We start from the raw sequence: 25827 nt of genomic DNA, 5'->3' as shown, positions 1-25827 counted from the left end.
GCAAGACTAGGTATTATTTTTACCAGAGAAAGATCCTCGCTTCCTGTTTGCTTCAGCTCAATTACTGCCCTGCCGTTGAAACGACACGACCTACATTCCCTTCCGGCCACGGACCGAATAAGAATGTCACGAGGGTTTAATTCAGCTCGATCCGCGGCGCTCGGCGAGAAGAATGCGATCGACTCGCGTGTCCTTCCTTGCGAGGAAAGCTCCAAGATGAATGGGTGGACAGGCTTTCCCAGAGAAAACAATTTGTCGGTACAGTATGATGGGATCCTTTTGATCGAGTGGGTCATTGTACGACTGGACGCCTTTATACCACCATACTGATGCCTCCCCCATTGAATATCGACAACACGTGACGCGTCCCATGATTAGAATCGCGTGAGAAGTATTTGAATACTTTGGTACACGTAGGAATATTAAATTGAGCTGTAGAAATTTGAAAAACAGGGAGTCGTATACGTTGCTAATATTTCGAAAGGAAAATCCAAACGTCCAAGCTCGAATTCAGTGAAAAGTATATATTGAAGATGAACACTAACATTACACTAGTTTCAAGATGATTTCTATATTAACCCCTTGTACTATTTACTTTCGTTACTAAGCTGTAATATTCTACTATCGACAATTTGTAAGAAATATGACAAAATTATAAACCTTGGTATTCACCATTAAGCTTTGTATACTGCATCAATACGTGAAATATTGAAAGGAAATAGCTTTAGTTCCCTAATTCATATGTGATTTTTTAATAAATTCATTTGAAAGAATCTCGTCTATATCTAGTTAGAAAGTATCGAGCATTTCAAGTGAGAAATTTTCGAGTGCTAAGGGTTAATAACTCCTTTAACCCCTTGTACTATTTGTTTTCGTTACTAAGCTGTAATATTCTACTATCGACGATTTGTAAGAAATATAACAAAATTTTCCATTCTACTTTAGGTGAAAATTTAATTTGAAGATAATACATCGATAATAGCAAAATACTTGTTCGCTTTGATCCGTGGGTAATGAACATTGATTCTTGTTAAATTAGTTTAGAAATCTTCATCACGAGTCTCGCTCGTCATTGAACAAGGAGTTAATCGTACTTCCGGTATGATTTATTAATTCTTAATTTTTACATTCAGATTTGTATATTATAAATCTTGTGTCTTGAACGTTGTAATGTATAGTTTACATGAATATTCTCGTGTTCGTTTTAGGAAACACGTCGTTAATGGGAATCCATCGATGAACGTATCACTGCTTCATGGTATCAACGTGGACTAAAAGTTTCAAGTCGCAGGAGCGTTCCATTTTAAACCAGAAGGAGCCCCGAGATAGGGGAAGCGTGCACTTTGCGATGAATTTTGAATCGCGCCGCTATCTCAAACGGTTCCCGAGATATGGGAGTTTGAAGTATGGATTTTCCGCAGCATGTGGCTGGCGGGAGGTCTCATTGACTTGCTCGAATTCTTGGTAGTGCGTACGCTAATAGTAATGGCAATAGTAAATAGTAAAAAGCTGCTGAATCGGCTCGCACGTGTCCGTAGCCAGTAATCTCATTGAACGAAGCGAACGAGGCAGAGACAGCGAGGCATTAAAAATTACGATCCTCTTTCAGCGACGATATATCTGGAGCGGAAGTTCGTCTCGCGGTAAAACGAAATGCATTTTAAAGAGTTAACTTCCCCGCGGGTAACAACGGAAAGATTATTAAAAAATGTTAACTAATTCCGGAATAATAACCGTTCGAACGTTAACCAACTTTAATACGGTTTTCCGCGAGTTTCACTTGAAAATGATAACATATTCGTGCTCGCAATGAATAATTTCCAGAATTTTATACGCAACGTCGCTATAAACGAATTCAACGGTGGAAATTTTACTTGCATTTAAAAGTTCCATCCGAACTGATCCCGTTAGAAGCGATTTCAAGCATGCGAGATCATACGGGAACTGTTCCAATTTCATTCGATTGCAAATCAACCAAACAATTCGCATCACTTTAATCGAGTTCGAGGTCCATAAATCAAGGCTCTTATCGTGCCGTGTTCGAATGACAGTCCCATCGCGCTATCACTGGGATACTTTGTATAATGGAAAGCTTTTACAAGACGCTCCAGATTCTTTCGCGCAAGTTTAACACGTTCACCGACGCGGTTTCCACTCTTTCCCATTTGGCGACTGAATTCTCAAAATTGATAAAAATATTGAAATGATCGATAAGTGAATTAATTCTCAACTACATGGCAATGTTATCTAATTACCAAACCACTCGACGAGCCACGTATTTGATGCTACACTCCGTCTAATATGCCAACACTGTCTAATGTGATATTCACGTCGACGTTGGTTCATTCAATTACAGCTTAATATGACGCTCTATTTATATATTCAAGAATATTCAGGAGTCATTGAAACGTTACCTTTAAATGGTACAATTGTGATGCTACAGATAAACATAGAAAAAATTGTTGAAACAGGTAGAGGCTGCAATAAAATAGAATGTCGAGTCAAACTAAGCGTTAACCCTTTGCACTCCAAAGGCGCCTCTAAGTCACCAAATAATTTGACACAGCAAAACCGTAAACTTTGATATTTAATATTAAACATTGTATAATGCATCAATGTACAAAATATTGAAAGAAGATAGTTCTCTTCCTCGATGCGCGTGAGATTTCTTAATTCAATCTAAGAAAACGTCGTCTGTGTCTAATCAGAAGATATTGAGTATTATATTGGTTAAACGATCATCGGACCGATAGACTCACCTGAGCGGGCTGTACTCGGAGGTCCAAACGACGAGATGCTGCACGTCCCGCCACGACAGATCCTTGCTTTAAGAACAACAACGAGATTAATCCGGCTGCTCAGCCGCGAAGGAAATATTTGCCCCGTTTCATTACCAGGATCCACTTTAGATACATCTCGTAATCATATCTGAACACCGCGCGAGACCGTAAGCAGAACTCGGCGAGCCCGAGCCACGCATCCGTTAATAACTTAAAACAACTTCGACGTAATGGGGTTGCCTACCAAGTTTCGCAATCTACCGTAGGAGTATCGCGCTGAAATATTCTTCTAACACCGGCAACGGAGCGATAACTTTTTCGAACGATCTCCATGCTGATTTCCGTGCAGCTCGGATTTATGCTTAACGCGTTTCCCGTGTATTTCCGGCAGCGGCGTGCTCGGAACGAAGAACGGAATACAGGAACTCCGGCCGGCGACCGGGGAGATCCTGGATCTCGTTCCTTACGATCTTTTTTCGCCGCCGTACAAAATGGCCCCGAGTTTCCCGAGAAAAAGCTACGTAATGAACCTTAATGCCGGACAGATTCGTCGGAACCGGCCGGATGAGTCCACGGAGTTTCCGATTGTACGGGACCCCGTTGAATGTACGTTGAGGAAAAAGTTTCTAGACAGAGGATTCGACAAATCAGTCGGGGAACTTCGTACTTTACTTGAAGAGCCAGCGCGAGTATTCCCGCGGCTAATGGAGCGGACGCCGAGGTCCCGGTGTGCCTCGTCGTGCAAGTGTTCCGCAGGTCTGTTGTCGCCTGGAAACACGGAAACGGAATCGGTTAAATTATTCCGCGTCCTGTTCGCCCGTCCCACCGCTTTATTCTCTAATGTGGAAGTTTGATCGCGGTCTGCCGGAATCCCCCGCGCGATGTAGCTTCTTAAGTGATGTTTTAATTCGATATTGTCGCTGGTTACAACTCAACGATCGTGTATCTACCGTGTGCAGCGTCGAAAGCATTTGCTGAAATTGTCTTGAGATTTCATTGTACTTCCGTTAGTGTTTGGAACGTGAATCAACGTTTCATAGTATCTACTGATAGTTCTTGTCTTACAATAGATTGAATGATATTTCAATTGCTGTAGTGATTATATTGATAACAGTAATCAACCAAATTACTAAGTTTCTGCTACACTCAATCGATTATTTCTTGTGGAGATTTCATTGTATTTCATTGTATCTACTGAGAGTACTTTCTTGTCTTACAATAGATTGAATGATATTTCAATTGCTACAGTGATTATATTGATAACAGTAATCAACCAAATAACTTTCTGCTACACTCGATCATTTCTCGCAGATTATTCAAGGTAAAGCACCAGTAGACCAGTTAAGAAATATTTTCTAGATGAATAATAATAAACTTCCTTCATCAAATATAGAAACTCTATGTGTGAAAATTCTGTTTCAACTTCGTACATTATATATCAAAGCGAACTTTTCAAAATAATTAGAGAAATTGCTGTTCCACTTAAGGAAATTACAATACAGCCAACGAAACGAATTATTAATTCTCCTGACAAACAATTTAATTTAGGTAAAAGTGTTTCGTACTAGATGCTTCAGCATATCCACCATTAAAAGATCATCTTTCAAAAACCTTATTCTCCACGTTTCCCTGAAAAACGGTCAACTGAGGTCGATCACCGGTGCCTTTAACCCTTTGCACTCGAGAGGTGACTCAGTCACATGATTCGACACAACACAAGTCGAATATTTAATATTTCAAATTAAAGTTCGCAATGCTACGTGAAATATTAAATAAAACAGCTCTGTTGCTCAATCTATCTATGAATCATCGTTAAATTAGTTTTAAACAGAATGACCTACATCTCGTCAGAAAGTGTTGAATATTTCCATTGAAAAGCTTTCGAGTGCAAAGGGTGAAGATTCTGAAATATTTCAAACTGTTTTCCAATTTTCGATGTTACCTTCAATTCCGTTAGTTCTACTCACTATCATTTGATCGTGGTACGCTCCGCTGCTGTACGTCGTGGCCATCGTCGCTGCGCAACTTTCCCCGTACCAGGGGAACCTGCCGGTCTGGCTCGCGGAGCCAACGGCGATCGTGTAAATGCTCCCTACGTATCCGTCGCATCCGCAGTCGTCCGATTTCGAGCCCCCGTTTCCGGAAGCCCACACGTAAACGCTGCCCCGGCCGCCCCTCCCCTGCACAATGGCGAGCGTGCACAATCGATAACATAATCGTACCGCGGGTCTGTGTTTGTAAACATCAACTTTCCACCGGATGTTTCCCGCGGATGCGTTCAGCGTGACAAGGAGCGCATCGGGCCACGATAAATATGCACCCGCCGTTATTAATATGCGGAGAGGCTGCTCCTCGACCTCTCGCGCGCGATTTATTCTTCATCCATATTTAATCTTTCACGGTAAACGCTCGGGATTTTAAGCCAACATCGCGGAACCGTTTGCGGTGACATCGGCTTACGCAGAATCTCGCCGGAAATTATCTGGCTAACGTAATTCACTTCGGTTCACGTTTTCAATGGAAATTATCCTGCTTACCGATCATGCGATTTATTAGTTGGAAAGTTGAGAGATACGTGAGACGGTACGTGTACTTTTAGAGGAATAGCAGCGTCACGAATAATGAATGAGAAACTTGTGCGTTCAGTTTGACTGGAAATTAGGGTTTCAATTGTAAACGATTTTTAACCCCTTGCCGTACAATGAGAAGTGAGACTCGTGATGAAGATTTCTTTAACACTAGGTTTACGGGCATTTATTGTACACTTTATTCTATTATTCCTAAAAGAATTGATGCTCGTTTATTTAGATTGTGGAAACTGGAGATTTGATAGTAATTGGGGTACATGTCAGTGTGATCGCATCAATCAAAGTCGGTAAACATTTACGAAATAATATTTCTGAAATCCAATATGCGTCAATTTGACGCGTTCCGTAAACCTAGTGTTAACACATTGCGTACCGGCTAATTTTCGGAAAACTGAACTGTGCGGATGGCAATTTTCACTGAGGTCAACTTATATCACTATACATAGAACAATTCAGATATATTGTTATGTAATATATTTTAAATAGATAATCAATTCGAATTAAATTTTATACTTTCTTCAATGCTGTGGTAATTAGCGAAGTTGCATAACTAAGTGTCTTTATAGAAAAACGAGATTTCTCGTTATCGGTACGCAATGTGTTAACAAGAATCAATGTTATTCATTATCCACGGATCAAAGCAACTGTTTGCTATTATCATTGTATTATCTTCAAATAAAATTTCCACTCGAAGTATTTCCACTTTCTTCCAAATTGTCGATAGTAAAATGGTACATGAACATAATGGCGAAGGTAAATACGCAAGGGGTTAAATTTCTGAATTGGTGCAGTTGTATCTTTTACTGTTGAGGTATAGTACTCACGATGGAAATTCCACGTTTGAGAGCTTCTGAGGCGAGTCTCCCAGGCGCCTCGAGACTCCTCCCGTCATCCGCAGGCCCCCAAGAGGCTGTGTAAATGTCCACAGCTTCCGGTTTGTACCCGAGAGCCTCTCCCTCCACGCGATCGTTCACCAAACCGTCGAGGAGCTTGATCCCACCGACGGAGGCTTCGAACGCGACGCCTACGCCGCACTTCCGGTTGTTGGCCTCCATCGCTATTTCCCCAGCGCACCTTGTCCCGTGGCCATTCATCCCTGAAAATTGATTTCGGTCGAATCTATCGCGAAGCAACTATGCATACGAGCTGTTCCTTAAATTCATTACGCTTAATTACAAGTGAGAGAAATTCATAAATAATATAACCGAACGTGCAGTAAATTTCCCTGCTGAATATTCATGCGTCTAAGCTGCAGCTCACCCCTGCATTCTTTAATTAGTCATAAATATACATGTCACAATGCACGGTAGAATATTATGCAACGTTATGTAGATTGAAGAATAAATTAAGCAGGTTTTTATCGTTACCTGATACTTCGTATCGAGGTAGTGGATCGTCGTCGCCTTCGTTCACGTCATAGCTAATCTCTGGATCCTGAATCAATTTCAAACAAAACATCGAGAGTATTGATTGGATATTTCCATGGAATCTAAGGGGTTGATTTATAGCATCCCTCGAATACCATCCCCGACATCTATGATTCGAAAGGGGTAGCTAGAGTGAAACTTCCTCGACTCACGTAGTTGTTCCGAAGATCATCGTGAGTGTACTCCAAACCGTCATCCAAAACGGCGATCCTGACGCCGCGACCAGTTACCCCCAGTCGATAGAGGGGTAGCACGTTCAAGTCGAGCTTCGGCAAAGCTTTGTTCGACCTTGTGTCTTGCTGCAACAGTAGATAAAGCAGCCTTATCTTATCAGGATAAAGCAGAACCGACACTCGATCCTTTTACCATCAACTCCAGTGAATATTGATCCACTACCCCATTGATTCCTCTTTCTACAACCGTGTCTCTACGTTATAAACTCTCCATTTCGACATTTACGACTGTGATCGGAAATTTGATTACCAGGTACCATTCTTGGTTCCACAGTTCGTCGTTGAACATCAACCTAGAGTCATCAGGATCGTAGGCGAAATATTCCTGGAAACTTTGATCCTCTTCCACGTCGTTCAAGCGATCTATCTCGAGCCTCTTCTCCCTTATCAGAGGTCTCTCGGATTCCAGGTTGGCTAGGGGCACGTAGCCGCGTTTCTGTCGCTCGATTGTCCTTTGTTGATCCGCCCAGATGATCTTTTCCGACAGAGAGAGGCACGTCAGAGGATAAAGGAAAACGCGCCTCGTCCGTGGACAGAGGATCATATTAGGTACCGAAAAAAGTTCGAAGTTCAAACACAGAGAAAGCATAAAAGAAGTTTATTTTATGTCAATAGTGTAGATGTAACTTGCTGTTAATGTCAATTTTATTCATTAAACTAGTGATATACTGATTGAAATTCGACGTCAATCCATTGAAAACCAGAAAGCCGCAAGAACTGTTTCTGGCGTCAAGGATCGTATTAGGTATCGAAAAATGTTCAAAGTTCAAACACAGAACGATCGTGTAAAAGAATTTTACTTTTTGTCAATGGTGTAGATATAGCTTGCTGTTATTATCAGTTTCGTTCATTAAACTAGTGATACACTGATTGATTTTCGATGTCAATCCATTGAAAACCAGAAAGCCGCAAGAACTGTTTCTGGCGTCAAGGATCGTATTAGGTACCGAAAAATGTTCAAAGTTCAAACACAGAACGATCGTGTAAAAGAATTTTACTTTTTGTCAATGGTGTAGATATAGCTTGCTGTTATTATCAGTTTCGTTCATTAAACTAGTGATACACTGATTGATTTTCGATGTCAATCCATTGAAAACCAGAAAGTCGCAAGAACTTTTTCTGCTGTCGAATGATTTACCTTGGTAGTCGAGTTGAGCGCTTTCGGGGAACGCAAGCCTGCCCTCTTCTCGTGCCCGGAACCTTGCTCCTTAAGCCACACGTAGGTATCCTTGAATCCCAGGACCTGCGTCAACAGACGTGACAGAGGGTGCAACGGTAATATTCCCGAGGCCCGAAGTCCTCGTGTTTACGGCGACGGGTTACAATCGGGCAAGACAAACATTCCACGAACAAGATTTTAATTAACGCGGAATTAATGCTCTCCGCGTGATATTGAATTCCAAGCGAGTCGTCCCGTCACCGTTTTAATCATCCCAATTTGACGGCGAGCGAGAAAGAATTGTTTCGCCCCTGACGATCGGTTGTGCAACTGCATTGTTTCCACGTTCATTATTCGGTAGAAGAAAGAATTGTTACACGAGAATTTCTATTTTATAAAATAGACTTGATACTGATAAATTTCAATTGATAAGTTTCACTTGATATTGTTAATTTCTATTTGATAAAAGAGACTTGATATTGGAAGATTTCGCAGGGTGAGCCACCCTTAACCTTTGGCTACTCTTGGCTTCTGAAGGCCTTGAAATATTTGGTTTCTGTGTACTGTTGTCAATAAAATGTTATTGACAATAATTGCAGCAAAACTCGCTTAGATCAAAGGTAATAGTCATATACTATATAGAAGTAATTATTTCAGATTAGACTAATTTAGCTCAATTCAACGTTTCCATGGTTCCAACATATTTCCTAAGAAATACGTTAACGAAAAATCCCATCGTAGCCAAAGGGTCAACCTCGAGTCCATCTCGAACAAAGTCATCCTCAACCAGCCATCAGTATCAACTGCATTACACACAGCAATGATAAAGCAACACAGCAAATAATTGCTTACAATGTTTACCTTCCGCAGCGAACGATTAAATAAAAAGTGTACAAACAAAACCACCAAGAGCGTCCGTGGTCGACCATAATATCTGCACACAATTTCAAATGAATGTCCTCGCACCCCGGAGAACAATAGAAATCTCATACGAAATCCTCGCGGAGGAGCCAGCCCGAAGAGAGTCGCTCCCGGCGCTAGAATTCAGACAATCCCGATTCTCGCGGGATAGGTTCGCCCCCTCGAATCGAGCACCCTCGCCGCTCGAGCGTCGGGGGTGGGACAGCACGACGCCACGTTCCAGCCCTTCAAACGATCGAAAGGGACGCTTCGATCAGGAGACCACGAGGAGACAGTTGGTGTTCCAATGTGCTACACGAGAGAGGGAAAGGAAGCGTGTACGCGCGCGCGCGAGCGTATCGAACAGACAGGGAGACGGACAGAGACACAGAAACAGAGAGAGAAAGAGAGAGAGAGAGAGAGAGAGGCTTTTGAGGGGACCATCGAACGTCTGAAATGGAGTATCGTAACGTTATTATTATCCGGCGCCACGTGCCGGTCACGTTTTTCTACGGCATCCGCATGTGTCGCTGCCTCTAGTGGTGGTGGGGCAACCTGGCCGGAGTCACTCACGGGAGAAGCCATGATATTTCCGTAACGACCGGCCCTTCTGCCTTTTATTTCCATCGACCTCCTCGCTGCCGCAGCTTTTCCGACCGGCCTCGCTCCTGATAGCGTTATCGATCCGGTCGGCTCTGATTGACGATTGCGTCTGTCTCCCCGTGCCGCGATAAGGCGGGACGCATGGGAATACCTGCCAGGTGCGCCGGATGGCTCGGCTGGCGAGTTCCCTAGAGTTATGGGAAGTGACTGGTCTTCGGAAAAATAGCGGTATTTTGGTATCTTATACTTTATGGGATGAATCGCTGTGTCGGAAAGATGTAGTTTGTATGCGTGTTTTATGGTAATTCAGTGGTTAGGGTTTGTTTATGTTTTTGTTCAGTGTTGGCGTGTAATTTGCGAGGCAATTGTTGCGTTTGGGTTCTTGCGTTAGGAATGGAAGGGGTTGGAGAGTGGTCGAATGTTTTTAGCATCGTTTTGTTCGTTAGGGAGGGTTTTGTTCGACTTAAGCTCGCTTCAAACGAATCTGCGTGCGTCTGGGACACCCTGTATGTCACAATCGTGGATTACCCGAGCCACGTAAAGCGGAATGCTCGCTGTCTGTGCAACCCGATGCATATCGCCTCTCCGTCGGAGTAACGCGATATCCCTTTCCATCCCTTCGGATCAATTCTACATTCACTTCGCTGCGCCACGGGCCAGCGGTAATCAAAAAAATTGCTCCCAGTAATCCGGGGAATCTGTCGCAAGTGGCGGTGTCTACATTTCTTCATTTTATTTCGATATAATTAATTACTCTTCCGTTCTCTATTTCCCATTTCATTTCACATCTTCCATATCTCACACCAACACCATAAGTTCCACCGCAAAAATCCCATCTACATTCCAACATAACCAACAAATTTCAAATCCCACAGAAACCAAGAGCCAAACAATTCTAAATACATTAATTCGAAACCATCATCCCCGAAGATCGGGAGTCCAAACGCTAAACGAAAACGAAGCCGACCGGTAACACCCTCGCGCGGCGTTCCAATTTCCGGACCGTTCTTCCGATGAATTTTCAAATTAATTAACACCCGAAGATATTTTAATGCCTCCTCATTCGAGCCGCGATAACGCTCGGCCTGGATCGGGGCCGATTTAATCGGCGGGGCGCGAGCATCGCGATCGCCGACGCCTCCCGACGCTCGCGCCCGGTATTACGGGATATATCGCGCGGCCGATAGGCTCAAGAGTGACCTCAATTTTCGGCGAATCACATCAACGCGGGAAACAAAGGCCGTAGAAATCCGCGGCGGCCGTTATGAAACAATAATCCCGCATCTGCCGTTCACCCCGTGCCCGCCGGCCGCCCTCCGCCCTGCCCCGTCCGCGAAACAAAAACCCTATAATCCGGTATCCATTATATTTGCAATGTATTCAGCCAGGGGGAATGAATTCGATCGCCGCGCCGTCGAACCGGACGATAAACGACTGGATATCCTCTCCTCCGCGCGGAAACAACGACCGTTTTCCCTATTTTTTTTTCCATCCACCCCGCCCCCTCGCCCCACCCGTTTTCCTATTTCGTCTCGTCGTTCTGTTTTCCCTCCCACCCCCCGACCTCTCGCCTCCGCGCGGCTTTTTCTCGCCAACCCCGTCCGGTTTCGACGAACGATCAACGAACGGACGGACGGACGCGGACACCGATCGTGTAAGCAGGCCAGCCGATTTTTACACGCGATTTCATCGCGCTCCCGGCCGGGAACGGAGCAGGAAGTCGATTCCCGCGGGCCGCATCCGCGAATAATTTCGCCGACGAATAAGGAGATTTATTGCGCCGGCATTGTTGTCCGTTTTGCGCGCGGAAACGGCGCGGTTTTGTTTGGAGTTTTTTTTTAACGGCCTGCAGTATGTAACGGATGATCGTTTTCCAACTGGTTTGACGAGCTTTCGTCGGAAGACTTTAGAATATCTTCGTAATGTGAGAAAGATGTAATTATAGTGTTGCGCTGGATGGGTTTAGGGGTGCTCGCTCGCGACATAATTATTTACAACGTTCTTTATACAGTTCTATTTACAATTATATACAAATGTTGCACAATATAGTTTGATAGGTTCTTGTTCACGTTCGCTCGAAGACTAGCTCGTCTTCGTCTACTCTGACCGACTCCTTAGCGACCGGTTTACTTCAATCACCTTCAGATCCTAAGGGTTGGTTCGATACATCGCTAGTTCGATGTATCGCAACATGTTTAGCTCTATATCTACAGCTTTCATCCGAAACATTTGTATCACTCGTAATTTTTAAGTTATCGAGTAGAAACGGAACAAGACCGTATTTATTCTCCGTCTCGGTTATTTCATCGCGAGAACCGTCGCTGAAGCGTCGCTCACGTCCGTCTTAAATTCGACGCGGAACACTTCAAACTAGAATCCGTTTGTTACGTGATAATGGCTCCATTCCCTCCGCCCCGGTGGCAATCGAGGTTCTACACTGTCCAAAACTACCCTCGAGACGAGCTCTCTCGCGCCCCTGTTTGTTAACCGTCTCCAGCCGGCGTACGTGAGAACGAGGCTAGCAGATAGGGGCGGCGAGAAATCACGGCCGCTCATTACTTCGCGATCAGCGATTCGTCTTATCGGTCGTCCGCGTCGCGGCGCGATCCTCTTCTCCTGCGGGAAAGTCTGCGCGACCGGGGGCCATCCGGATCGGTTTGTAACAGCCAAACGACTGATTCTCGCGCGGAGCGGGGAGAGAAGAGGAACGGAGAGACGGAGAGCGGGAGAGAGAGAGAGAAGGAGCATTTTCGCAGTCCATTTGTTTTGATCGGATTTCCAACTGTCTCTGGTAATCCCGCGGCAGTAAGCTCCCGCAGGCGTCGTCAGATTCCAATGAAAATCCTAACGTCTACATCCTCTGCGGAACAAGGGCACGTTTTCACGTGTTCGCGTCGGAGTTACTGCGCCCGGAGGTTCACGGTGTACAGTTGCTCGCGAACAGCTGCGTCTCGCTGCTTCAATTGTCGCAATTACCGTGCGTGTAATATTCCTTCAATGTTTCGTGTTGGATTGATACTAGACTAATGAATTTGTTGGAAATCGAATATTTTAACCCTTAGCAGTCTTACGTCGAGTCAGACAATTGCAACCTCTACCTCTTTTAACAGTTTTTCCTATATTTATTTGTAGTATTACAATTGTACCATTTAAAGGTAACGCTTCAATGACTCCCAAATATTCTTTAATAAATAAATAGAGCGTCATATTAAGCTGCAATTGAATGAACTAACGTCGACGTGAATCACGAAGTGAGAAACCAAGAGCACTTCGGACCGCAAAGGGTTAAGCATCATTTCGTAACGATTCAACCCCTTGGCCTATGATCTCTTTTACAACTCTGATCGATACGGCCACTTTGTCGTTAATAATTTATTTGAAAAATAGAAAAATTCTAAGCATATGTTGCGCTTATATTATCTTTTAAGTATAATAGTTAATTACAGAGGAATAATATTTACTTTGCATTCGAATGAACTGAATGATATATATATTTCTTGAATCATGTTGAAAATCTTCACCAGAAAATCTTCAATTATTCATATATTCTCCGCTCTCGATAGACTAATTTCCATCTATATGAACAAGTAGTCTAAGAGTGATAAACGTCAGTAAATCTAGCGTTAACTAAACCGAATTACTTCTCACGAGAGTACCTTTCACAATTCGTCTAGCAAAAGCATCCAGTTCATCGATTTCCCACAACGAAATGATGAATATTTCTATTCTTCGGACGTGTAATAACCAGTTAGTTTCAAACTCCCGCAAATATCGCCTCTACTTAAACTGCTCCGATAAATCGCAAACATCGTTGCGCCGCTATGCAAATTACACCATGAATTCGCTAATATTCCAAGTATCTATTTCACCGTGGAAAGAGCCGCAGCTGCAATTTTTACGACTCCGGCCGGCGAACACGCCGCGCATTATTTATCCTCACGCTCCCCCGGATTCGTTTCCATCCGAGAGATTGTTTCCTCCGCGCGTCTGCACAGAGCAACGGCATTATTATCGTTCAGACGGTCTGCGCGGATCGACGTGTAAACGAGCGGCTGTTCCGGTATCGGCGCGCGCGTTCTGCGACCGTTCGCGCGGCCGGGAGCGCCGAATTCAATGTATATAATTGAATTCACCGTCCGCAAGTGGCAGGCGACGCGTAATCCCGTGAAGCACGCACCTAGCCGTTGCTCGGCGGAGCGTTCCCAGTTGGAAACCGCAACGACGTTAAACGATACACAAGCGATTATCGCGCGAGGGAGCCTAATGACGCGACCCCCGTACAGGCTCTATGAAATTTCCGGAATTTACCGTGCCTCTTGCGTTGCCAGACGCTTCGCTGGAAGCTGGAAGACACTCGCGTTAAGTATCGTCAGTTTTGAACGTGAACATTATTATTTAACCTCTCGCCTCGTCTATCTATAAGGTTTCTCTTCGTATTAATCAGTTAACTGTGGAATTTAGGAAAAACCTCTCTTTTTGCGTGCAATAAAATAAAAATGGAGCAACGAATTCGTCGAACGCATGAGGAATGCATGTAGAATATATTTTAATGAAAGATCAAAGCGAAACAAAAAAGGATTAGATGTTTATGTGAGGAAATAAAGAATTCATCGCTGAAAGAATTAGTAGCGTGTAGCTTTACGATGACGTGTATACTCGTCAAACACAGTTAACCGGTTAAAATTACTGTCTGTTAGGTGTTATTACTGATATATTATTGTATTACTAATTACTATATTCTCTAGAGAAGACAAACACTAGATTTGTCAATTTGACTTGTATTGAATTTTATGAGCATTATTTGGTAAATGTTTGGGTCGATTATTATTAAGGTATACGAACATGTGTTCTAATTGTTTACTCTTAAACCTCTAATTTCCAAGACCTAAATGAACGGATTTTTCTAACAATAGAACAAACTGTACAGTAAATGTCAGTGAATCTAGTGTTAATTATAGATATCTTCATTATACAGACATAAACTATTAACAGTTGCTATAGGTATTAGTACAGTCAAAATAATTTGCAATAAATTCCTGACAGAATCGTCCCAAACGTCCTGTAGAACACAATTACAACCCTCGCATTTGAACTAGATATCTCTACGAGCTCTACCTTCTAAATCAACTCTAAACGAAGGAGCCTATCGCCTCCGCGAGAGCGATTATCTCTAATCGAGCCTTATCGAAAGAGATCTTATTTCACGGGAGCCGGTAGGGAGCGGGTTACGAAATGTGCTCGTTGTTTGCACAGCGAGCGCACACAGCGGACGTGTAATGCGCCGAAAATTGAATCAGTAAGGGCAATCTTTGGAACTATGCCACGTCAAGCCCGGGACGTCAAAGTCAAAGTTTTAATTGAAATCAACGCCGTAACCAGCGTCACGTGAATTTGGTCAAAGGGAGGAGGGGTCCCGACTAGTTTCATGCACTCGATCTCACTTAACTCTTGAACCTATTAGTGCTGCATCGATTATGTTATGTACCGGAATTATGTGGCTGACACGCGGCGCTACTCGTAAGTGTGCGCGTAAACTAGTGCCTGATTACGCGGCAATATCGCTCCGCGGGAAATTCATGCTCGTCGCGGGCCAATAATAACGTCGTCACGCATCAATCTTGCTTCCGGAGGGACGGAAATAAATCCGTCATCGGGAACCCGGTCAGTTGACGCGTTCACTGTCACTAGAATTCACAGCGTCTCGCCTGACGTTACTTGTCGCGTCATAACAATTGTAAATTCTATTAGAATCAATTAGCAACGATTTCGTATCGTCTTCAGTTAGATTATTATTTAGCTACCTATGTAACTAAACATTTTGATACATCAGTTTCCCTATTCTAATCGTTTTCAAGGTAAATCGGTGTTCACCGAGGTCAACGCGTTAATAATGAAATATCGAATTCATTACTTCCGTCCCATTAATTTATCATTAACCCATAGCAGTCCTATGACGAGTCAGACATTCTATTTTATTGCTATCTCTACCTGTTTTAACCATTTCTTCTATATTTATTTGTAGTATCACAATCGTACCATTTAAAGGTAACATTTCAATGACTCTCAAATATTCTTGAATAAACAAATAGAGCGTCGTATTAAGCTGCAATTGAATGAATTAACGTCGACGTAAACCTCAAAGTGAGAAACCAAGAGCACTTCGCACCGCAAAGGGTTAATAATCTCCCTGCAAGAAAAGGACGATCGATTTCCAGATACACACAGTGCAAAGATACATACACCTATCCAATAATTAACATAAAACAACTCCTTCCTTCGTTATCAAAGAACTCACCCAGAAATCGTGAAATAAAATCCTGAATTATTCGACGATACGATATCACGAAGATCCGTTGCGCGGATCTCGTTATTCCCGTTGGCCGCGTTCGAATTGAAGTGCGCGGCAACTACGAAGCTTTCGAGAGCGTTGTAAACAGTTACGTTTTGGATACTTGTTCTAAGCTAATAGTATTTATCCCGGGAATTACCGTTCCCAGACGAATACTCGAATTTCGTGCTAACGGTTCACGGTAGCCTAGAGTTGCTCGCACCGTGCAAATAAACAATACCGCGGTCCGTGATCCAGCTTGTAATGAACAGTGACCCGGGCCGTATGAAATATCGAGGCTTTCCCGGGTCGGCGAGATCGGATATCGGAGGTCCGACCTCGGAGCAAGATTAAAGCTTTTCGAAGGTCGGTCGGCTAACGAAGGCGAGCGAGCGAGGCGAGCGGGCAGCAGGTCGCTGTGACATCTGTCAACCCCCGTAACGGGGCAAGTTCATTATGGCGTTCAGCAGGGCGCCCACGTCATTTATTTCAATTACTGCCAAACGCTAAAGCTGAATCGGCAGACCACGGCCTCGATCATTTACGGACGTCATTAATGGCCGCCGTTCACCGGGAAGACGCTAAAACTGTCAGAGTCACGGTGCCCGCGGTGCTAACGGAGTTTCTGTAACTTCCTGTTTGCCGGCGAGCACGAAAACATTGAGAATAATCGGTCCCGCGTGGAAATCGTCGTCGTCGATTGCTGAAATCGGTGAAACGAATCGATTCTTTCGACAATTCTTATTTATTTCGCACAGTCTGATAGTTACCGCTCCGGGAAGCGTGTTTTAATCTTCTTACAGAGGCGGAAGGTTGCTTCTCGCGTGTCGTTTGATAGCGACGCAGCGCCGACGAAGTTTTCGTGCTTCAGCGAAGCAAAGTTTCGAGAACACGCAGAAAGGATATTCCATAATGAAGATTCTTTATTCATGCATTAGTTAAACTCCGAGTTTGCCCGAAGATTGTCCTTCCACCGGGGCAAATGACTCTGTAATGCAAATCTCTTTAAAGATTGTTTAAATTCATTAACCTAACCGCTTTTCTATTACTTCGCCGAGTGTCGCGAGTCGGTGTTTCGGAAATTATTTATTTATTCTCCGTACAGAAAACAAGGGCGGCGTTTTCGGCGTGTCTTAAACAGCGACGCGCCGTTAACAAAGTTCGCTCAACTTCCCGGCCATGCAAATGCTCGAAAAAAACTCGGTAAAATGTTTCCGCAGCGCGAACGCTTTGCTAGTTCGTTGTTTAAATTTTTCAACGAGCTCCCTTCGTCCGCGACGATATCCCCTCGCGGTTTCTATCCAGCTAAACGCGAGTATTCCAATGATCATTCGTAGAATATCGCGTTCCACGCAACGCGACCCGCGAGAATCACAATGGATCGCTCGCAGACGTCATACGTCACGCTAAGAAGATCAAGGAATCGTCTGTTCGGCATCTGTGCCCGTATTAAGGGCGCAGTTACATTGTCCGCCCGCTGAATAAAAGATGAGCGAACGTTCTCAGCGCGGCCATGAATATGGATGCGGATATTTTGATGAAATTTGTTTATTGCCGCGACGCTGCTCCGCCGTACTCGCGCGCGCGCGCGCTGCCTTCCCGCGATTACGAATCGTTGACCAATTTCCTCGACGAATCCCGAATGAAATATCAATATCGGACGCTCGGAGCAATTTTTCCGCGTTAGTTCCGAGGAAATTGTTCGCGAGCGAAACTGGTTAGGGCTGATTCGATGCCAATAATGTTCCCCTTTTATAGGATTGCGCTCGGCTCGATCCTACCGGCGGACAAAGAAAAAACAGAGCGAGCAGGAAATTAATGTTGGGAAATTCATTCGAACAGTTTCGCAACAGGCCCTCGATAACTGGATTTCAATTTGCCCCCGGGGGGTCAGGCCGTGATTGAGCAATCTCTACCCCGCGCCTTTACAATATAGGGGCCACACGCTAAGATGTATGATAAACCGGAGCCACCGAGACGTTCAGAAGTTTCGCTACGGGTAATCAGCTTGCTTATCGGATTTTCCGCGCGCCCGGCACGCCGTACCCTTAAATAAACGACGGATTACCGGCGGAAACCTGAAAAACCCGGCGCACATTCAACGTGAACGTCTTTGTAGATTGCCCCACTAACGTGCCGGTATCGCGTCCTAATCCTTAAATAGTCCGCTCTCTCTGCTCTTTAGCGGATGTTAATATTCTTTCCCGTAAACTCGTAATTAACGTTCCACCTGCCGGAACTCCGTTGAAAGCTTTTTCATCGTGTACAGCTCGGTAATTCTTTTTTCAGCGATTAGCCGGAGAGTAATTCTTCACGGTGCTTGAAGAGACTCGATGCCGGGTTTCGAATTTTTATTGTCGTTCGAGAATATTTTCGGGAAGTTCTTTCTGGTAACCCCTTGGCGTACTGTTTACTTTCGTTACTAAGCTGTGATATTTTACTATAGACAATTTGTAAGAAATGCGACAAAATTATAAACCTTGGTATTCACCATTAACCTTTGTATACCATCGATACGTGAAATATTGAAAGGAAATAGCTTTAGTTCCCTAATTCATATGTGATTTCTTAATAAATTCATTTGAAAGAGTCTCGTCTATATCTAGTTAGAAAGTATCGAGCATTTCAAGTGAGAAATTTTCGAGTGCTAAGGGTTAATAACTCCTTTAACCCCTTGTACTATTCACTTTCGTTGCTAAGCTGTAATATTCTACTATCGACAATTTGTAAGAAATACAACAAAATTTTCCATTCTACTTGAGGTGGAAATTTCATTTGGAGATAATACATTGATAAGAGCAAAATAGTTGTTCGCTTTGATCCGTGGGTAATGGACAACACTGATTTTTGTTAACCAGTTAACTGTGGAATTTAGTTGGAAAAACCTCTGGTTCTCCGCGCAATAAAATTGAAAAATGGAGCGTGTACTCGTCGAACGCATGAGGAATGCACGTAGAGTATATTGTAATGAAAGATCAAAGCAAAACGAAGAATTATATGTTTATCTGAAAAAATAAAGAATTCATCGCTGAAAGAATTAGTACCATGTCAAGCTTTACGATGGCGTGTATACTCGTCAAACACAGTTAACTGGTTAAATTAATTCAGAAATCTTCATCACGAGTCTCACTCGTCATTGTACGGCAAGGGGTTAATTTTATGATAACAATAGCGATGTTTAACTACTTTCGTTGTCCTTGGATATTGAAATCGATCATTCGTCTTGCAAAGAGCGTCGTTCCAAACCGGAGAGACGTGTAATCGCGATACACGATTTGGCAAGGCGGGTAAGAAACCGTTCAGAGAATGTTTCCGGATTGAGTTATCTTCCCGACGCGTCCCCGTTTCAATTCACGGGATGTATTAGCTGTAATTTACGACAGTAGCTGGAGAGCTACGTTGTACCTGGCTCATACGTTCCGCTGCCAAATCGACGGCACTTGAATGTTCTTTTTAATCAGCGCTATGATGTCAAGGAACCATGACAGATTGTTACCGGAAATTTCAATATCAACACATAGCTAAAATCATTATATCAATTCTTAACTAAAGACTTCCTCTCTTCAAAAACAGAAATTAACTATAAATTATCATCACCAAGCCTATTCACCCATTTCCATTTCACTAGCACTTCAACATACACTTCCGTTGTCCTAACTACTAAATACAATTATCAAACATTGAACGATATTAAAAAAACATGAATACACTACTCTCAAAACAAACTTTCAATAAGAAGAAAGGTGTTCCCATCAAACAAAAGAAGGCAAATTATCTAACGAAACGGATCAACCCTTTGCTGACGAAGATTCTCTGAAACATTCAAAATCCTCAACAGGTGAAGCAAAATCATATATCAATCACTTGAACAACAGAAAAATAGGAAACTACATACTATTCGAGTAATTACGACTTAATCTTCGAAATATGAAAATTTCATCTCGTAACGTCTACGTTCGTCCGCAAAGGGTTGAAGTAGAAATCACAAATCAAAGGATTAAAGTCTTAAAGCGCCCTCTAATCAGGTTCTACTATTGCTGGATCAACCCTTTGCTGACGAAGATTCTCTAAAATATGCAAAACCCTCAACAGGTGAAGCTAACAACAGAAAAATAGGAAACTACATACTATTCGAGTAATTAAATCATTTGCTTACGACTTAGTCTTCGAAATATGAAAATTTCATCTCGTAACGTCTACGTTCGTTCGCAGAGGGTTAAAGTAGAAATCACAAATCAAAGGATTAAAGTCTTAAAGCGCCGTCTAATCAGGTTCTACTAAATCCCAGAGGGGTTTGCATAATCAGTTCGAGTCCGGTAGACTTCTTTTCCATTAGCGGGCCGGCCGAGCGTTTAATGGTCACTTGATCTTCGGTGTCGGGACTCGTCAAGCGATAAAACCGCCTGGGTGTTACCCCGGAAGGGCGTTCCACCCTTCCGGGGCCGGCCACGCGAGCTTAATTATACGAAATAATTACACGACCTGACTGGGAAATATACGGGGCGAGGCTACGGGACCCCGGTGAATCGCGGCCGGCGCGGATTGCGGTCGGCCGCGAGGCTCCCTGTGCAGCTGCAACTGCGCCAGTCGCATTCAGGGGGGGAATGCAGCTCTGCGAACCGTGGAAGCGCGTCGGCTCGGACGCCGGGGGAGCTCGGCCAGGTGAAACCGTTGAAAAAGGAGAGCAGCCGAGCCGCTCGCGTAATTATGCCTCGGCTGATGTTCTGAAAACACGCGTCACTCCCCTACGCACCAAAGCGGTCACGGCAATCGCGACGATAACGGCCGCGCTCCTCTCGTTAGTACTCCTGGAATTCCTCAGGATCGTTACCTTTCGAATGGAACCTATTCAAATGCATCCTGATATTTGTTCCTGGCATACTAATCTATTGACTCCGCGCGATTTTTGGGTTTCGTTTGGACAGTTTTTATTGTAGAAGTACTGTAGAAGTACTGATTCTCTTTGGAAGTTCGTTGAAAGTTCTCGTTTGAATAGATTGACCCTTTGCATTTGGATGTTTTTTATTAGAAATGTTTAACATTTCTTTAGGGAGACGATGTTCTTTGAGACTAATTCGAAGAGAAATCACCAGTACATTCAGGAAGCTGTTTTATTCCAATGTTTCACGTATCGAGGCATTATACAGAGTTTGACACGTTGACTGCCGCACGATTTTGCCGAGAAATATAGAAAATGAAAATAATGTAACATCAATTTATGCCATTGAATTACGTTGTTATTATTACAGGTTTTTAATATAGAAAATTTTGAAATAATCATCGTTTAGTGGAATGAATTATAGTAATTCGATTTGGTTGAGGTCACCGGTGACTCCCACAGTATTCAACGTGTTAACATTAAATATCATATTCTACAGTTTTACTGTGTCAAATCAAGTGGTGATTGAGGTCACCTCTCGAGTGCAAAGGGTTAACCCTTTGCGGACAGATGTCGGCATTTCGGTAAGATGGAACGTTCGTATTTCGAAGACGAACTCGATGATTTAATCAGTCGAATAGCAAGAGATCAGAACGTAGTTTCCTTTGAATTCTATTAATTAACCCCTTGGATACTATTTCCTTTCGCCACTAAGCTTATGTACCATTTTACTATCGACAATTTGGAAGAAATGCGACCAAATTTTCCATTCTACTTCAGGTGAAAATTTCATTTAAAGATAATACAATGATAATAGCAGAATAGTTGTTTGCTTTGATCCGTGGGTAATGAATAACATCGATTGTTGTTAAATTACTCTAGAAATCTTCATCATGAGTCTCACTCGTCATTGTAGGCAAGTGTTTAAACAGTTGATATGTAATTTAGCTTCATATGTTGAAGGTTTTGTATGTTTCGAAGAATCTTCCGCAAAGGGTTAATGTAGAATAGGTGTAGATCGTACACATAATTCTTATCTCTAGTACAGTCACTCGAATTTATTCGATTACAAAATAGAAAGGATAAGAATGCCGGAGAAAGGGAAAACTCCGAGTATAATTTCACTGAAAATCGCTGAGGGATTCGAAAGTTTCCATGCCCCTGCGAGGAGAAAGCAAGGATCCAGCTTAATTCACGAGTCCCGCCCTATCTGGGGACAACCCTCGGCGTCGGTTTCCCTCTTGGAAAAACACGAGGCGACACGTCGGACAGGAATTCATCGTTATTCGAAGATCACGGTCGCGTCTCAATTTCCCCGGTAGGAGTTTCCGCTTTGTGGCCCCGGCGAAATGCTCTCGGAAAGAGGTGCCCGCCGGTAGGAATTCTCCTCCGGCCCTTCTCCGACCTTCCCCTCCCCCTTTCGATTCTTTGAACGGCGAGTCCCGTACATTTTTCTAAGGCCGCCCGCCCCGGCTCGGTAAATCTGCGCGAGAGCGTAAACGTATCTCGAGCGTTCGGGGGCTAGATCCAGCGTGGGACGTGAATGTACCGTGCAACCCGCTCGAAAAACTGCGGCCGAATCGCTTCCTCGGGGCGCACGGATCGTTGCAAAGAGATTATCTCGGTAAGCAAGCCTCACGAACCATTTGATCGCTCGTTCCAGCCATTCTCTCGCTGCGTCCTCCAACCCCGAGATTCACCTTAGATCGGCCGGATCTTTCCCTCTTTCCCTCTCCTCCTTCCCGTGGCGGCTCGTGCACTTTGCAAAACGAGTTCCGCCTGGAGATCGAGTCGCGAGAGAACCGTTGGTCAAAGATATCGAGCCACCCCCGTGAACCCTCGCTTTTCAACCTTCCTCCCGATGGTGTTTTAGTCGTGTTCCGATCGGAGAATCGATGGAGTTAAACCGGTGTTTCGTGTGCGGAGAGTATTATATTATTGTGCGATGGTAGCGGTTGAATAATGTTAATGTATTATTAATACTAGGAGTTGATGTAATATTGGTGGTATGAGATTATAGTATTGTAATATTGCTAATTGCACGTTTTATTTTAGGGGAATCGTATGAACTTTCTGCCACCGCTTCGAATGCGAGTTCTTTTGTTAAATTGCGATTGTTAAATTATTTTAAACGATTCATCGGAGCTAAATGAATTCTTTCAGAGGGAATATACAAGCGAGATTAACGCAAACGATTCGTGACAGATTCGCAATCCAAGCGATTGCTCTCCCTGGCGACGGTGGTTCGATTTTTCGTCCTGCGCTCCGTTTTCCGGCGCAAGAACACGGATCCGTGGTGTTCCATGGAAACAGTACGCTCGGCGATTCGTGTTTGCGTCACGCCTGAAATCGACCGGACGCTTCCCGCCGGCTTGTTTAACGAACACTTGAGATTAGAGTGACTCGACGTGGATTATCAGACATGGAAACACCTCGTCGGGCATGGCATATGGTGTAGGGCGAGCCTCTTATTAAAATGTTAATTAAACACGGCTGACATTCAAATTCTAATCCGGCGGGCACTCTTGCCGCCTCCGTTCGTTCGGCCACCTCGCCTGTCTTCCGTTCCAGTGAACTTCGGCTTTTCATTGGGATCCCTACCGGGAAAAATTAGTATTCCAATTGACGCGACGGTTTCTCGTGAAATTTTCCTTTCCGCGACGGTATATTTCCTTCTGTTCACTCTCGAGCCCGGCGGGGTGAACTTCGCTCGCCTTTACTCTCGTCTGAGATAAACACGAAAGTTAAGTAACAATACCGCGGATGCTCTGGCTGGAGTTAAACTCGAATTGGACGTTGCACAAGTGGCTAACAATAACTTATTAAGCAGTTGTTCAAGTTTTAATTGCGTCTCGCGGTGCTTCTGTTCGCGGTGGCTGTATGTAACGTTGACAAACTTATCCCCGGGGTTACCGGCGAACATTCCGCGCCCCGAGGATCTACGCGGCGCAGTCAGCAGTAAGTCGAAAATGTTGGCCAACTCTTTTCACGGTTATTTTCAACTCTGCTATCGTCGACTGAATTTAATCAATTTCAATATACAATTTAACCCTTTGCACTCGAAAGGTGCCTCTCAGTCGCCACTCGATCGGTGCATCGAAATTGTAAAATTTCGTATTTAACATTAAGTCTTGAGTCTGTCGATACGTGAAATGTGGAAATAAAGTATCATTGTTCTCCTTATTTTGTGAATAGATTCCTCGTTAAGTTAGTTTTAAAAAATGTTATCTATATCTCATAAAAATAAATAGAATATTTCTAGTGATAAATTTTTCGAGTCCAAAGGGTTAAAGCACCGTCATTTCAGCGTTTCTTTACTTTCACCGACTGTCTGTCTATGACTGTCTGAATTCCCTTAAAAACAAGCATCCGTCGCTACTGATTTCAGTAAATTCGTTACATTAAATCCTACCGTCACTGATCTGTTCTATTGAGAGCAAGTCTGACTACGACTGTCTGAATTCCCTTAACACTACGTCAAAATGACTAGTTTCGACTGTGTTCGCATTGATATCTATTCTTGCAATGTTTATAGAGATTATCCTATTAAATAATCGATAGTTCCAGTTAATAAGTATAGTACTAGTCTCAAATTCCTCAAACTTTCGTAATTAACTTACCACAAGTGATCGTCACAAGTTCTTTACCTCAAAGTGGACACTTAACACTAGAACTACCGAGCATTTAATACGATTACTATGCAATTCCTATAAAAACTGTAACAATAGATTATCGTCAGTTTCTTCAGGCATCCATTATAGTACCCAAATGAAACTATTTTCAAAATCATTTCGAACATTCAATGCTCCGAAGGTATCAATAATTGCTAAACAAAAAACTCGAAACCAGTGATTCCGACTGGTACGGTAGTTCCAGTGTTGGCAAACACGTACAGACCGTCAATGATTTTCTCCATTGAATTCCGGGGAAACGACCACTCACCGGTCCAAGATGCCTGTAACCAGACTGCAGGGCCAAGAGCGACGAAACTCGAGGCCCGCCCTCGAGCCTGACGACCCATTCTTCGCGACGATCGCCACGATGTCCCGCGTGGACGGCCGCGAGTCCGTTCACGAGGAGCCAGGAAACGGCGAGCCAAAAATATTCACTGCGAACAAGGAGTTCACTTCACTGATACGCCACCGACGCCTCTCATACGCGTTTCACGTACCTGGACATCGATCGGATTTCCTAGATTCGATCGAACGAGCTTCAACGATACAATAAATATCCTCTCTGTGCAGATTTCACACTCTTAGCATCGTTATCTCTGAAAATAGATTCCGTTCGACGCGATTCTCGTGGCGCGTGATTGGAAGAACGATCCCCGGAATAGAGCTCGCGCTACGACTATTGGATACCGAGTGACAAGTGATCGGCCAGCGTGTGACAATTAGCTCCCGATGTTCCTTTTTACCCGTAGAGGGGCTCGCACCGTCCCCACCGTGCTACGTCCGTCGCGGGGAGAGGGTTGCTCGCACGGATAATGTTAAACGAACGCTGAGACTATGAAGATTGATGTCTCTCTTGCTTTCCATTACTCTTGCGATTTGTCTCTAGTTACACTCTGCAATTAATGGGCATGATAATGAGATACCTGTAAAACCCGTGGACATCTAAGGAGACTATAAAAATATCGCATAGAAGATTAACCTCTTTGATACGACGCGCCACAATGGCTTTCGCTTACGTCATCTTATATTACGATGCGCCATAGTGGTTTTCTGGGGTATCATCTTCTTGAATGATGCGTCGCTATAACGGCAATATTCTTCCGTCATCGATAGTTGTGCATATCATAGTCTAATTTAACGTAATTGCGCAAAAACTCAATCTCAAATCGCGGTAGCTAAAAGGTTAATATATTAAGAATCAAGAATAGAAGTGAATCGAGTAAGATAAATCCAAATACAAATGTATGAAGGCACCA

The 25827-nt window shown here is 43.7% G+C and overlaps 1 protein-coding gene across 2 annotated transcripts in view; it reads right to left on the bottom strand.

Moving 5' to 3' along the window:
• LOC116434585 (neuroendocrine convertase 1) overlaps window positions 1-25263 on the bottom strand; it is a 35245-nt gene extending 9982 nt beyond the window's left edge. For both annotated transcript variants that reach the window (XM_031993125.2, XM_076368975.1), the window contains exons 1-10: window positions 25069-25263; window positions 24840-25005; window positions 8167-8271; window positions 7279-7503; window positions 6948-7094; window positions 6736-6802; window positions 6193-6464; window positions 4748-4960; window positions 3448-3548; window positions 2760-2825 (exon numbers count right to left, since the gene is read on the bottom strand). In XM_031993125.2, the coding sequence (XP_031848985.2) occupies window positions 2760-2825; window positions 3448-3548; window positions 4748-4960; window positions 6193-6464; window positions 6736-6802; window positions 6948-7094; window positions 7279-7503; window positions 8167-8271; window positions 24840-25005; window positions 25069-25076 (1370 nt within the window). In that variant the 5' untranslated portion in view covers window positions 25077-25263. The remainder of the gene's footprint in view (window positions 1-2759; window positions 2826-3447; window positions 3549-4747; window positions 4961-6192; window positions 6465-6735; window positions 6803-6947; window positions 7095-7278; window positions 7504-8166; window positions 8272-24839; window positions 25006-25068) is intronic.
• Window positions 25264-25827: the final 564 nt, after the last annotated feature.

This window comes from Nomia melanderi, chromosome 1 (genome assembly GCF_051020985.1).
Source record: "Nomia melanderi isolate GNS246 chromosome 1, iyNomMela1, whole genome shotgun sequence".
NCBI classification, from domain to species: Eukaryota; Metazoa; Arthropoda; class Insecta; order Hymenoptera; family Halictidae; genus Nomia; species Nomia melanderi.
The sequence above is the reverse complement of the archived record's forward strand: the minus strand, read 5'-3'. Positions and strand labels throughout refer to the sequence as shown.